Below are 15834 nucleotides of genomic sequence, written 5' to 3' on the forward strand. Positions count from 1 at the left end.
GGAGTGGGGGTGATTGTCCCGGGAATCCCACTCATTCCCACCAAACGACTTCAATGACCAAGGCGCCTCGCGTGCGCAATGACTGTCAATGAAGCGCAGGGTCACTCTTTGCCAGTGTGCCGGTTGGAATTAGAAAACAAAGGCTTCTCTCGTGGGCAGTTATACGTCGCATGCGCCAGAGTCGGGAACCCGTCAGAAAAGACAAACCACCAGCAATACAATAAAACATGATTTATGGTTAAAACCCTCTTTTTCCCTCGTTTCCATTCACTCCACAGAGACACAGCAATGCAAGGCAGGGCATTGGATGGAATGATGTGTTTTCTCGGTGAATCTACGATTGCTGCAAGACTGTTATTTACTTTCAGATTCAGGACCTCTCATACGACCCGCTTTGAGTCCCCTCGGGGGAGAGGAAGGCGGGATATAAATACTGCAAATAAATAAATACTAAGCCACAGCGAAGTGTGTCCTGGTGTAGCCCGTAATAATACAATGTGTGTCTATCTCGGGGGGGGGGGGGGGGGGGGCAGAACAGGGGTTTTGTTGGTGTGCCGTCCACCCAACCGTCTCCCCACCTGAGCCGGCCCGGGAGGGGGGGTCTCGGGCCCGGTGTTGGGGTCCAATGGCCAGTTGAGACTCAGGACTTCACAGCCGCCTTGACAACCGTGGGTCTGTCCCAAAGGGTCCCTGGCCCCACCTACAGCGCTGGATGGACACACAGGTTTCTGAGTGATCTACTTGTTGTGACTCAGCGTGAATCTAGGGTTGACTCTGATGAGGACACAGGGGTTCGTGTTCAGAATTGTTAGGTTTTACAATGTACTGAGTCATGCACTGCTAATGGGCTTCTATTGGGAATCATTTGGGGAATGTGTTTGGGCCTACTCCAGGTGATTGTCAATGATGCAATCCTGAGTTTGGGTTGGGTTAATTAGTTGGTAACCAATCAATGATTACTATGAGTAATTGTATTGTATATAAAGAATCATATTCAGTGTATTTTCTCCCCCCTTTCCTTTCCTTTTTGATGTCGTGACGCCTATATGTAATTAAACCTACTACTACTTGGACAAGATACTACGTTCTGTGGTGAGTCCGTAATATCATCTAGACTGGGGGAAAGACAGTAGTAAAAACTGACAATGGCCGGGCATGTGCTCAAGAGTCTACTATGGAAGCAGACTGAAAGTACTGAACAGATGTAAGCTACTGGAAGGCGCTGAGACTCTGCAAGCATAAAGTTAAGTCTTAACAAGAATCTCCCCCAAAGGCCTGTAACTTTGGAAGATGAGGAGCAGAGGGTGCAGGTCCAGTTTCCCACAGGGAGGGTTGGAGTGGATGACCCAGAAGCCCCTGAAGCCGGCCAGGTGACCACGGACATGGGAGTGGAGGAAGGGAGGGTGGAAGGTTCCCAGCTTCCTAATGAGTCTCAGTGAAATAACGAGCAAGCTGGCCTTGATGAGATGGGCTCCTTAGATAGGGCTGAGTGTTTGGAATTGAGGGTACGGCGTAGTACTAGACTTGCGAACAGGCGGGGGAGCCGAGAGGGCAAAGGAATGTTTTCATGTTTTGCAAAGAGTGTTAAAAGGGGACGTTTGGGAAGAAGCTGTTGTCAAAGCAACTTTCTTTCACCGGAGACGCAAGCTCTAGTTTTCCTGCCATGTTTTGGATTATCTTGCAGTCTATGTATCCATAGACTGCCATGCTTTCTTTTGGACATTGTTTATTCCTTGTGAGTTTCTGATTTATATTTCAAGATTATATTTTGTAACTGACTTTTGATATTATACTTTTGCTTTTTGAAGAACTTTTTACTATCTATCTTTAATAAACCGAAAAGACTTAAACCTGCTATACAGTTTTTGTGTGTTAGAGCAAGGTGAATCAAGGCTGAGGTGTGACATTACTCTGGTATACCGTATAAGACTCACTTATCCCTAAACGGACTATGTTAATACATTTGGTCTAATGATCCCCATCCCCTCGATTGAGGTTTGTTGTAACTGCTATTTATTGTTTATTTTAACAGTATAGTTTTACCTCATTTTAATCATGTGTTTTATTATACTGGCTATGTGGTGTACATTGTTGTTTTATGATTGGAAACTGCCCCGAGTCCCTTCGGGGAGATAGAGCAGAATATAAATAAAGTTTTACTTACTTACACTCCAGACCTGGTCTTCTGTTCGGGGTTGTCGCACCTCGGCCTTGATTCACCTTGCTCTAACACACAAACTCCACGGCAGGTTTGAGTCCTTTTAGTTTATTAACGATAGATAGCAAAAAGTTCTTCAAAAAGCAAAGTAAAGCACCAAAAGTCAGTTACAAATATAGTCTTGGGATGTAAGTCAGGAACTCACAAGGAATAAACAACATCCAAAGAGAGCATGGCAATTCCAAGGAACATGGATACATGGGCTGCAATGATAATCCAAAGCACAGCAGGGAAACTGTAGCTTGCTTCTCCGGTCACGAGAAAGTTGCTTTGACAAAGACTTTTCCCCGAACGCACCCCTTTTAGCACTCTTTGCAAGACATGAAGGCATTTCTCTGCCCCCTCACCTCCCTTATAGAATCATAGAATAGTAGAGTTGGAAGAGACCTCATGGGCCATCCAGTCCAACCCCCTGCCAAGAAGCAGGAAATCGCACCCCCGACAGATGGCCATCCAGCCTCTGCTTAAAAGCCTCCAAGGAAGGAGCCTCCACCACGGCCCCGGGGAGAGAGTTCCACTGTCGAACAGCCCTTCTCACGGTGAGGAAGTTCTTCCTGATGTTCAGGTGGAATCTCCTTCCTTTCCTGTAGTTTGAAGCCCTTGTTCCCTTGCGTCCTAGTCTGCAGGGCAGCAGAAAACAAGCTCCCTCCCTCCTCCCTAGGACTTCCCCTCACATAGTTGTACATGGCTCTCATGTCTCCTCTCAGCCTTCTCTTCTGCAGGCTAAACATGCCCAGCTCTTTAAGCCGCTCCTCATAGGGCTTGTTCTCCAGACCCTTCATCATTTTAGTCGCCCTCCTCTGGACGCTTTCCAAGCTTGTCAACATCTCCCTTCAACTGTGGTGCCCAAAATTGGACACAGTGTGATTCCAGGTGTGGTCTGACCAAGGCAGAATAGAATAAGGGGGAGCAGGACTTCCCTGGATCTAGACGCTCTTCCCCTATTGATGCAGGACAGAATCCCGTTGGCTTTTTTAGCTGCCGCATCACATTGCTGGCTCATGTTTAACTTGTTCCCCACGAGGACTCCAAGGTCTTTTTCGCACACACTGCTGTCAAGCCAGGCATCGTCCCCCATTCTGTCTCTTTGCATTCCATTTTTTTCTGCCAAAGTGAAGTATCTTGCATTTGTCCCTGTTAAACTTCATTGTGTTAGTTTCGGCCCATCTCTCTAGTCCAGGGGTCCCCAAACTTTTGAAGCAGAGGGCCGGTCCACAATCCTTCAGACTGTTGAGGGGCCGAATTATCATTTTAAAAAAACAAAACAAATTCCTATGCATACTGCACATGTCTTATTTGTAGTGCAACAACAACAACAACTAAAAAAAAATACAATATTTAAAAATGAAAACAATTTTAACCAACATAAACCTATCAGGATTTCAATGGAAAGTGTGGGCCTGCTACTGGCCAATGAGATAGTCAAGTTAATTAGGATTGTTGTTGTTGTTGTGTGTCTTTAAGTCATTTCAGACTTTGGGCGAGCCTAAGTCTAAAATTATTTATTTATTTACTGCATTTATTTATTACATTTATATCCCACCCTTCTAACCCCGAAGGGGACTCAGAGCCGCTGTATGTACATACAAAATATTATATTATTAGCATAACACAATATTAGCATTATATATTACTACTAGATGTGCCCGGCCACGCGTTGCTGTGGCGAAGTCTGGTGGTCTGGGAAATAAAGTCTTGAGGAATTGGTGGTAGTTAAGGTCAAGGGTAAAGGTTTTCCCCAGACATTAAGTCCAGTCGTGTCTGACTCTGGAGGTTGGTGCTCATCTCCATTTCTAAGCCGAAGAGCCGGCGTTGTCCGTAGACTCCTCCAAAGTCATGTGGGATGACTGCATGGAGCGGCGTTACCTTCCCGCCGGAGCAGTACCTATTGATGCACTCACATTTACATGTTTTTGAACTTCTGGGTTGGCAGAAGCTGGGGCTAACAGTGGGGGCTCTCTCCGCTCCCCCAATTCAAACCTGTGGCCTTTCGGTCCAGAAGTTCAGCAGCTCAGTGTTTTATCACGCTGCGCCATCAGGGGATATTATTTCCTAAAGGTTGTGAATATACAATATTTCTGATTGGTTTTTTTTGTTTGTTGGAGGCAAGTATGAATGCTGCAATTAGGGAAAATGATTAGCATGTAATGGCCTTGGAGCTTTAAAGCCTGGCTGTTTCCTCCCTGAGTGAATTTTTTGTTGGGAGGTGTTAGCTGGCCCTGATTGTTTCCTGTCTGGAATTCCCTTGTTTTCAGAGTGGTGTTGTTTGCGATATTTTATGTGCTTCTACTGTCTGTGGCCCTGAGAAAACAGAGGATGTGCCAGACTTTGATGATGGGAATACTTTGTTGGGAGGTGTTAGCTGGCCCTGATTGTTTCCTGTGTGGAATTCCCGTTTATTTCCTGTCCTGGTTTTAGAGATTATATTGTTCTGCATTATTCTATCCCAGTAATTATTTCATATTAAAGAAGAATCTCACTTATCCAACATTCGCTTATACAATGTTCTGGATTATCCAACGCAGTCTGCCTTTTCATAATCAATGTTTTTGTAGTCAGTGTTTTAAATTCATTGTGATATTTTAGTGGTAAATTTGTAAATACAGTACAGTAGAGTCTCACTTATCCAACATAAATGGGCCGGCAGAACGTTGGATAAGCGAATATGTTGGATAATGAGGAATTAAGGATAACCCTATTAAACATCAAATTAAGTTATGATTTTACAAATTAAGCACCAAAACATCATGTTAGACAACAAATTTGTCAGAAAAAGTAGTTCAGTACACAGTAATGCTATATAGTAATTACTGTACTTATGAATTTAGCACCAAAATATCATGATATATTGAAAGCATTGACTACAAAAATGTGTTGGATAATCCAGAACGTTGGATAAGCGAGTGTTGGATAAGTGAGACTCTACTGTAAATACTACATAGCATTACTGCGCATGGAACTACCTTTTCTGTCAAATTTGTTGTATAATATGATGTTTTGGTGCTTAATTTGTATAATGATTACCTAATTTGATGTTTAATTGGCTTTTCCTGAATCCGTTCTTATTATCCAACATATTCACTTATCCTGCCGGCCTGTTTACGTTGGATAAGTGAGACTCTACTCTATATTGATAATCTTATATTATCTGCTCAGAACTGGATTATATGAGGCTCCTTCTTCACAGCTGTATAAAATGCACACTGAGGTGGATTATATGGCAGTGTGGAGTCAAGATAATCCAGTGCAAAGCAGATAAAATAAGATTATAAATGGGTTATATAGCTGTGTTGAAGGGCCTTGAGTCTACACTGCCATATAATCCAGTGCAAATTAGATAATCTGTGGAAGAATCATAGAATCATAGAATCATAGAATAGTAGAGTTGGAAGAGACCACATGGGCCATCTAGTCCAACCCCCTGCTAAGAAGCAGGAAATCACATTCAAAGCACCCCCGACAGATGGCCATCCAGCTTCTGCTTAAAAGCCTCCAAGGAAGGAGCCTCCACCACGGCCCCGGGGAGAGAGTTCCACTGTCGAACAGCTCTCACAGTGAGGAAGTTCTTCCTGATGTTCAGGTGGAATCTCCTTTCCTGTAGTTTGAAGCCATTGTTCCGTGTCCTAGTCTGCAGGGCAGCAGAAGTCTAAGTGAGGCCTAAATCGGCCTGTCCCCTAACTGAACCCTGGCTGTTCCTTGGTTGCTAGGCAACCAAGTGGGCAGAGATTAGCCCTCTAAACTGGCAGCAATTGGATAAAAAAAATTATTGCTCTCCCTCTAATTAGGACTTTATTTTTCTTTTCTTTTTGTTGTATCAACCTTGAGGCATGGATGATGGGTTGTGTTGTCAAATTTTGAGGTTGAGGGGCCTGTACTTTTGTTGTTTTGTGAGTCGCCGTGATGCCATCACTCTTTTATATATATAGATATTGAACTATACCACTATGCTATTATATAATATGTAATATATAACATATAATTAATATTATTATATGGTATTACTATTAGTATTCTATTGTATAACATAATATTATATGTATATACAATATATTATATTATTAAAACTGATATAAAAATATTATATTATAAAACTGAGGGTGGGGGCCAGGTAAATGACCTTGGAGGGCCCCGGGCCTTAGTTTGGGGACCCCTGCTCTAGTCTGTCAAGATCGTTTTGAATTCTGCTCCTGTCTTCTGGAGTGTTGGCTCTCCCTCCCAGTTTGGTGTCGTCTGCAAACTTGATGATCGTGCCTTCTAACCCTTCGTCTAAGTCGTTAATAAAGATGTTGAACAGAACCGGGCCCAGGACGGAGCCCTGCTTGTGGCACTCCACTCGTGACTTCTTTCCAAGATGAAGACGATGCATTGGTGCGCACCCCTTGGGTTCGTTCACTTAGCCAATTACAGATCCACCTAACCGTAGTTTTGTCTAGCCCACATTTTACTAGTTTGTTTGCCAGAAGGTCGTGGGGGACTTTGTCGAAGGCCTTACTGAAATCCAGGTACGCTACATCCACAGCATTCCCTGTATCGACCCAACTCGTAACTCTATCGAAAAAAGAGATCAGATTAGTCTGGCATGACTTGTTTTTGGTAAATCCGTGTTGACTATTAGCAATGACCGCATTTGTTTCTAAGTGTTCGTAGACCACTTCCTTAATGATCTTTTCCAGAATCTTGCCTGGTATCGATGTGAGGCTGACCGGACGGTAATTGCTTGGGTCGTTCTTTTTTCCCTTCTTGAAGATAGGGACCACATTCGCCCTCCTCCAATCTGCTGGGACTTCTCCCGTTCTCCAAGAACTCTCAAAGATAATTGCCAATGGTTCTGAAATAACTTCCGCTAGTTCCTTCAGTACTCTTGGATGTAGCTGATCTGGCCCTGGGGACTTGAATTCGTTTAGAGTGGCCAGGTGTTCCTGGACAACTTGTTTCCCTATTTGGGGTTGGATTTCCCCCAATCTTTCGTCCATTCCGTGTTGCTGAGGTTGAAGATGGCTTTCTTTTTGTGAGAAGACTGAGGCAAAGAAGGCATTAAGTAGTTCTGCCTTTTCCCTGTCCCCTGTCGCCATCACCCCATCTTCTCCTTGCAGAGGCCCTATCGCCTCCTTTTTCTTCCTTTTTCTACCAACGTAAGCAAAAAAGCCTTTTTTGTTGTTTTTTATGTCCCTGGCAAGCCTGAGCTCATTTTGCGCTTTAGCCTTGCGAACCTTTTCCCTACAGGTGTTGGCTATACGTTTGAATTCTTCTTTGGTGATTTCTCCCCTTTTCCACTTCTTGTGCATGTCACTTTTGAGCTTTAGCTCGGTTAGAAGTTCTTTGGACATCCATTCTGGCTTCTTTGCACTTGTCTTATTTTTCTTCTTCGTTGGCACTGTTTGCATTTGCGCCTTGAGTATTTCACTTTTGAAAAACTCCCATCCATCCTTAACTCCCTTGTTTTTTAATATCGGCGTCCATGGAATGCCGCTCAGTAATTCCTTCATTTTTTGGAAGTCAGCTCTCTTAAAGTCCAGAATGCGTGTTTGACTTGTCTTAGTTTCAGCATTCCTTTGTATTGCAAACTGCAAAAGCTCATGGTCACTTGTCCCTAAGGATCCAACCACTTCAACTGTATTGATCAGGTCTTCCACATTTGTTAAGATTAGATCAAGAGTTGCTGATCCCCTTGTTGCCTCTTCTACCTTCTGGACCATAAAATTGTCTGCAAGGCAAGTGAGGAATTTGTTGGACTTTGTACTCTTGGCTGAGTTTGTTTTCCAGCAGATATCGGGATAATTGAAATCGCCCATGACTACTATATCTCTTCTTTGTGCCTGTTTGGTCAGCTGTTGACAGAAGGCTTCATCAAGTCCTTCATCCTGACTCGGAGGTCTGTAGTAGACACCCACGACAAGATCTTTTTGAGTCCCGGTTCCCTTCTGTTTGCGATTCTCACACTACGCCGAACCCTCAATTCCAAACGCTCAGCCCTATCCAAGGAGCCCGTCTCATCAAGGCCAGCTTGCTCATTATTTCGCTGAGACTCATTATGAAGCTGGGAACCTTCCACCCTCCCTTCCTCCGCTCCCATGTCCGTGGTCACCTGGCCGGCTTCAGGGGCTTCTGGGTCATCCACTCCAACCCTCCCTGTGGGAACTGAACCTGCACCCTCTGCTCCTCATCCTCCAAAGATACAGGCCTTTCGGGGAGATTTTGAACCTGAGTCCCTCTTTCCTTATCCGAGTCAATCTGAGGTTCAATCTGAGTCAGGGGTGGGATGACCGTGACGGTGTTGTGGAAGAACTCTGTTGCGCTTCTCCCTGGGATGGCACGCTTGACCACGTCTCCCTCTCCCCAGCACGACCTCAACGGGGGTCCCCAGGTCTCAGAACTCCCCTCCCTCCCCCCCGGATGGTGACTTGTGGAGGGTTGGAGGGCGATGGGCTTGAGGGGGAGGTTCAGCTCTCAGATGCCGAGGGACCGGAGGGTATTCTAGGGAGGGGGCTCACCGGGGGGGGGGGAATTCTTGTAAATACAAGGCAAAGGAGATGGATGGAGTCCTTGTCGGGGCCCTTGTTCTAAGGGCAAGGGCTGGCGTTCTTCTTGCCCGGAACTTGGGGTGCTAGCGAGGGATCCGGACCCTTCACTCGAGTGTGTGGGGACGACTCTGGGGCGCTCTGGGGGCAATTCAATATCCCTTTCTTTTGGGGGCCTATCTGAAGTCCAGCAACGAGTGGCCGGGCAACTGAGGCCGGACAACGCTCCCTATACGGTCACCCCAATAATTCAGCAATGGTTTACATGCAAACACCCCCTTCGATATAGTTGCGTCATCGAATGTAATTGGCAGGTGGGAGATGTGATTATAATAGTCTCTGCGGAGCCGCTTGATGGAACCAATTTTGACATCCGTAGGCCGCGTCCTTAGGATCTGTCCCAGGGACATCTTTGCAGCTCTCATTGAAGCCCACCTGCCCTTATTTGAAAGGGAGTCCGAGACTTCAAGAGCCAGCTTATTAGGTTGTAAAATCCCATGTTGATGTTGTAATGGCCAGTCTTGCCGGCCATCTGAGCCTCGCTCTGTTCATCTAGGTTCCTCTTGTACCACTTCCACATGACCCTTGAGTACTCTGTATCTCCTGCGATCTCTCCCCTTCCCCTCACAGAAACCGTTGTATTCCACGTTCAGCCCACCTCGGTCCCTCCCCTGCCCCCCCCCCCCCCAATTGACCAGTTCTCCTCCTTAAGACGTGAGGCTTCTTCCTCACCTGTGTCCCAGGTGCATGATTTGTCCGCTGGGTTCTTTGCAATTCAGGAACACACCTGCAAACAAGTGATCCAACTTTTTGTTCAGTGTCTCTAAATGCTAGAAAATGAGTCCTGCCGATGGTCCCAGCAGTTCGCATACATTAGATAGTTCAGCATTTCTGTGAGTCTCTGATGATAAAGACTTGGCTTCTTCCCAGCTGTGGTGGAGTTTGGACTCTCGTTATCACCGCCGCCGACTACACTACTTGGTAGATTGGGCTGGGCATGGGTCGGAAGCACAGAGAGCCCTGGGACCCCCACCCATGACTGATCAAGACCATTCTCCCATTACTTGCCTGCCTATGGAGGGATGGGACTCGTGTCTGGGGGATTTTTAAAAAGAAGAATAGGAAATTCAAATGCAGGTCTCTTCCTCTAACCGTGTGTGGATCCTTTGATGGGAACGCAGGTTTCCTCTCTGAATGAAGCTCTTTCCACATTCCGTGCACTGATACGGCTTCTCCCCTGTGTGGATCATTTGATGGGAACGCAGCAGTCCACTTTGACTGAAGCCCTTTCCACAAAACATGCATTTATACGGCTGCTCTGCTGCGTGGGTCTTTTGATGGGAACGCAGATATCCACTTTTACTGAAGCTCTTTCCACATTCTGTGCATTGATACGGCTTCTCCCCTGTGTGGATCCTTTCATGGGAACGCAGATCTCCACTCCGACTGAAGCTCTTTCCACATTCCATGCATTGATATGGCTTCTCCCCTGTGTGTGTCCTTTGATGGCAACGCAAATCTCTACTCCAAATGAAGCTCTTTCCACATTCCATGCATTGATATGGCTTCTCCCCTGTGTGGGTCCTTTGATGGGAATACAGGGTTCCACTGTGACTGAAGCTCTTTCCACATTCTTTGCATTTATGTGGCTTCTCCCCTGAGTGGGTCCTTTGATGGAGGCTCAGGTGTCCACTCAAACTGAAGCTCTTTCCACATTCCATGCACTGGTATGGCTTCTCCCCTGTGTGCATGCTTTGATGGAGGCTCAGCTGTCCACTCTGACGGAAGCTCTTTCCACATTCTGTGCATTGATACGGCTTCTCTCCTGTGTGGGTCCTTTGATGGGAACGCAGACTGTCACTCCGACTGAAGCTCTTTCCACATTCCAGACATGTATATGGCTTCTCCCCTGTGTGGGTCCTTTGATGGGAACACAGCTGTCCACTCTCACAGAAGCTCTTTCCACAGTCCGTGCATGTATATGGCTTCTCTCCTGTGTGGGTCCTTTGATGGGAACTCCACTGTGCACTCTGACTGAAGCTCTTTCCACATTCCAGACATGTATATGGCTTCTCTCCTGCGTGAGTTTCCTGATGTTTAGTAAGAGAACTTCTATGCATGAAACATTTCCCACAGTCCATACACTTATGCAGCTTCTCCTCTGTATGAGATGTGGATGTGGAACAGGGATGAAGATTTTCCATTCTTTTGATTTGTGATTAAAATATTATGCCAGAAGGTCACAGATATGAACAACACAAGATTTCCTCTTCTTGGTTTTTATATTGCCGTAGCCTTCTGGTCTCGTCCCCAAGCCCCTCTTTTAACAGCACAATCTTCCCTTTCCTTCAAGTATATCGCTTGAAATATGCCTTTCTCCTACTTATTCCTTGTTTGTGCCAGTGCAGTGACCCTTCATTTCAGTCCTAAGACATCCTAGGGCAAAGCTCTCACAGGATCTTCTTCACAAGGTTCATTCAGAGGTACCTGCCAGACAAAGGAGACGAAAACCAGACTTATTAATCTATCCGTTCCTCTCTCAATATTCAAGACGGCCGCCCTCTCCATATTTCCTCTCCCAATACTTAGGATAGCTGCCTTTTCCTGATATCCAAGATGGTGACTTCTTCATGTCTCATTCTCCCAATATCCAAGATGGCAGACTACTTAATGAATCACAATATTCAAGGGGGCTGACTTCTCAATGAATTCTTCTATTAATATCCGCGTTAGTCAACTTATTAATATATTCCTCCCTCTCAATATGTAAGATGGCCAGCCTCTCATTATATTCCTCCTGCCAATATCCAAGATGGCTGACTTCTTAAGGAATCCTTTCTCCCAATATCCAAGATGGCTGCTTTCTCAATGTAATGATAATAATAATAATAATCCCCCCCCCGCAGGTGCCACCTTGACGTGGTGGGGGGGCTTAGCTGCTCCAATGATGACTGAGGGCTGTGCTGGCGGTAGTGTAACTACCGGCAGGTCCAACCAAGCCAGAGAGGCCTCAGCTGAGGAGCACAACCAAGAGCACCTAACCCATTAGCATTATGGAGAATCAAACCCAAACGAAGCCTATACTGGCTCGGTCGTCGCCCAGGATAAAAAGGACCGCGGTGGATGCTGCTGATTCTGGACATCCATCGACAAGTGGGCTACGGAATCATCAAAACCCAAATGAACAGTCACAGAAGCGGCAAAAATATACAATGCCAGAAAACCGCACAATTATGAAATGCTACTACACATCTGAACCTCAAAGGCGTGACTCCCAAAAAAGGATGCATCAGCTATGGAAACAAGAGTACCCTGACTCACAGATAACAGAACCCCAACTGGCTGACCAACGAAGATTCATAATCAGAAACAAAGTGTTCAGTGAAGTTGAACTCGAAGAAATCCAGAAAATTTGCAAAGTAGATTACCATCAGACCACAGCACAGACAGCAGCAGAGACCCCAGCAACACTTGCAATGGTGGAACAGATTGAACCAGAAGAAAGTGTGGCGCTTTTGCAAGAATTTGAGGAACCAGCACTTGAAACATCTGTTGAACCACCAGGAACCTTGACAGCAAGACAACAAGAGCTCAAGGATAAGATTATGGCTCATGCTGCAGCAAATGCAATAAGACAGCGGCTCCCAACTCTAAAAACAGTGCCCAAGAGACACCTGGCGCCTCTCATGAAAGATGTGAATGCAGCACTCTCCACTGTCCAAATAACATCAATTGAACAAACAAACCAGTTTGCCTACAGTGCAGCAGTGATAGTAACAGAAGAGCTTGGGCTCCTACAACCAAGGCAGCCCCAAAGAAAATTGACTGGAAAACCAAAGTGGAAGATCAGGCTAGAGTTGAAAATCAAGAAACTTAGATCAGATGCAAGTAACCTGAAAAATATGAAAGAGAGGAAACTGAAGAATGACAAAATCAAGCAATACCTGATCCGAAAGTACTGGCTGAACACCAGAAAAATTGAAGAAGCTTTGGAAATCGTGAAAGAACAAATTACAGCAACAGCCAGAAAAATTGAAAGGTATGAAGCCAGAATCATCCAGTACAGACAAAATCAACTGTTTCAATCAGACCAAAGACGGTTCTACCAGAGTCTGAACCAAACAACAGACACAGTAAACATAAAGCCTGAGAAAACTGCAACAACAAAGTTCTGGAAAGAACTTTGGGAAAATAATAAAAACTACAACAAAAATGCTGGGTGGATAAAAGAGTTTGAAGGAAAATTCTCACAGAACAAAATGGAACTGATGGAAATAACAACTGAAATGATCAGCAAACGAGTGCAAAAAGTCAAGAACTGGACATCGCCTGGTAGTGATCAACTTCATGGATTTTGGCTCAAACATCTGATTAGTTTACATGGAAAAATGGCCCAACAATTCAATGAGATGCTGCAGAAAGGAAGTATCAGTGAATGGCTAACAACTGGAAGAACATACCTGATACAAAAGGATCCAGCAAAAGGAGCAGCACCAGGAAACTACAGGCCAATAACGTGTCTGCCCACTATGTTTAAACTACTGACTGGCATCATAGCTGACAGAATTCAAGACTATCTTGAAGAAAAAAACATCTTGCCAGATGAACAGAAAGGCAACAAACGGAAAAGCAGGGGCACAAAAGACCAGTTATTGATTGACAAAATGATTCTGGAGAACTGTAAGAGCCGAAAAGCTAATCTTCACATGACGTGGATTGACTACAAAAAGGCCTTTGACTCACTCCCACACTGCTGGATCATCAAGTGCCTGGACGCCATTGGGATTTGTAAAACCGTTGGCACCTTCATTGAAAACATGATGGAGCACTGGAAAACTGAACTGTTTGTTGGAAATGAAAGCTATGGACGTGTCAACATCAGGAGAGGAATTTTCCAGGGAGATTCATTGTCCCCTCTGCTTTTCATTATTGCCATGATCCCTCTGTCAACAATCTTACAAAAAACAAATCTCGGCTATCAAACATCTAAGAATTCTCACAAAATTTCACATTTGATGTACATGGATGACCTGAAGCTATATGGGAAAACGGAAACTGAAATCCAGTCTCTGACCAACACTGTCCGAATTTTTAGCACTGATATCAACATGGAGTTTGCTTTAGACAAATGTTCGACAGTGGCATTGAAGAAGGGAAAAATCATTGAAAGTGAGGGCATAAATATGCCCGATGGCCAAACAATAAAGTGTCACCAGCCAGAGGCCTATAAATATCTGGGCATACTACAGCTGGACAACATCAAGCATGAACATGTGAAAACTGTGGTCAGCAAAGAATACACACAAAGGGTCAGAAAAATTCTCAAAAGCAAGCTCAATGGAGGCAACACCATCAAGGCCATAAACACCTGGGCCATACCTGTCATAAGATATACTGCTGGCATTATAAATTGGACACAGGTGGAACTGGACAATTTGGACAGAAAAACAAGAAAACTCATGACCATTCATCATTCCCTGCACCCTCGCAGTGATGTTGACCGATTATATCTGCCTAGAAGATCAGGGGGCAGAGGACTCTTACAAGTAAAACAAGCAGTCAAAGAAGAAGAACATGCCCTGGCAGAATATGTCAAGCAAAGTGAAGAACCTGCTTTGATTGAAGTAAAAAATCAGAAACTCCTCAAAACACAGCAGACAAAAAACCAGTACAAGAAAACCGCACTACAAACTAGAGCTGACAGCTGGCATAACAAAACACTGCATGGAAAGTTCCTTGACAAAATTGAAGGAAAAGCTGATAAGAAGAAGACCTGGCTCTGGCTCACGAATGGGACCCTGAAGAAGGAGACAGAAGGCCTGATCCTTGCAGCCCAGGAGCAAAACATCAGAACAAAGGCCATTAAGGCCAAGATTGAAAAATCAGCTGATGACCCAAAATGCAGACTGTGCAAGGAAAACGACGAAAGCATTGATCATATCCTCAGCTGCTGTAAGAAAATAGCACAGACAGACTACAAACAGATGCACAACTATGTGGCCCAAATGATTCATTGGAACTTATGCCTCAAGTACCACCTCCCAGCAGCAAAGAACTGGTGGGATCACAAACCTGCAAAGGTTGTGGAAAATGAGCACGCAAAGATACTGTGGGACTTCCGAATCCAGACTGACAAAGTTCTGGAACACAACACACCAGACATCACAGTTGTGGAAAAGAACAAGGTTTGGATCATTGATGTTGCCATCCCAGGTGGCAGTCGCATAGATGAAAAACAACAGGAAAAACCCGGCCGCTATCAGGACCTCAAGATTGAACTTCAAAGACTCTGGCAGAAACCAGTACAGGTGGTCCCGGTGGTGATGGGCACACTGGGTGCCGTGCCAAAAGATCTCAGCCGGCATTTGGAAACAATAGACATTGACAAAATCACCATCTGCCAACTGCAAAAGGCCACCCTACTGGGATCTGCACACATCATCCGAAAATACATCACACAGTCCTAGACACTTGGGAAGTGTTCGACTTGTGGTTTTGCGAAACGAAATCCAGCATATCTATCTTGTTTGCTGTGCCATACAACGTCGTTGTGTTGATAATAATAATAATAATAATAATAATAATAATAATAAAAAACTCTATTTATACCCCACCACCATCTCCCATAGGAACCCGAAGTGGCTTACATAATAGCACACACTGGTGCCTTACAACATATAAAGTGCAATACATCAACATTAAAATTAATAGCAGGTTTACATAAAATCAAACATACATAACTTACATAGGCAAATAAAACCAGTAGAATACGGCTATAGCCATTGGTTAAAATGTCCATACAATCATTTTAGCATCCCAGCTGTTTGTTAGTCTGTTCTGTTGTTAGAGTGAAATGTTATATAAAGTTATGCTGTTTGGTGTTTGCAACTGTGTGTTTCTGGCAGAGCATCCCAGCAGTGCATGGATTAAGCACAAGCCAGCTTGATTGACCTCCCACAGAACCAATGGGTCAGGACTTCTGTTTGAACCGTCTGACCGGAACTTTCATCATGAACTGAGGAATGCAGGAGGTGCCAGCTTGTACAGATAACAGCCGAGGGGAGCGGAGAAGAAGTGCCATGTGTCCGGAGAGTTATG

At 44.8% G+C, this 15834-nt stretch overlaps 2 protein-coding genes across 4 annotated transcripts in view; both read right to left on the reverse strand.

The window, feature by feature from the left end:
* LOC103281761 (zinc finger protein 239) overlaps positions 1–15834 on the reverse strand; it is a 54881-nt gene that overhangs the window by 30582 nt on the left and 8465 nt on the right. For 2 of the 3 annotated variants that reach the window (XM_016998836.2, XM_016998837.2), the window contains exon 2: positions 217–11223. In XM_016998836.2, coding sequence (XP_016854325.2) covers positions 9864–10940 — 1077 coding nt within the window. In that variant the 5' untranslated portion in view covers positions 10941–11223 and the 3' untranslated portion in view covers positions 217–9863. Of the gene's footprint in view, positions 1–216; positions 11224–15834 lie in introns of those variants that run through there. The other variant, XR_010001479.1, reaches the window with a different exon arrangement.
* The window catches only part of LOC134292305 (zinc finger protein 850-like), an 85265-nt gene that overhangs the window by 26775 nt on the left and 42656 nt on the right, over positions 1–15834 (reverse strand). The window lies entirely within an intron of this gene.

The sequence above is a fragment of the Anolis carolinensis genome, unplaced genomic scaffold, assembly GCF_035594765.1.
Source record: "Anolis carolinensis isolate JA03-04 unplaced genomic scaffold, rAnoCar3.1.pri scaffold_21, whole genome shotgun sequence".
NCBI classification, from domain to species: Eukaryota; Metazoa; Chordata; class Lepidosauria; order Squamata; family Dactyloidae; genus Anolis; species Anolis carolinensis.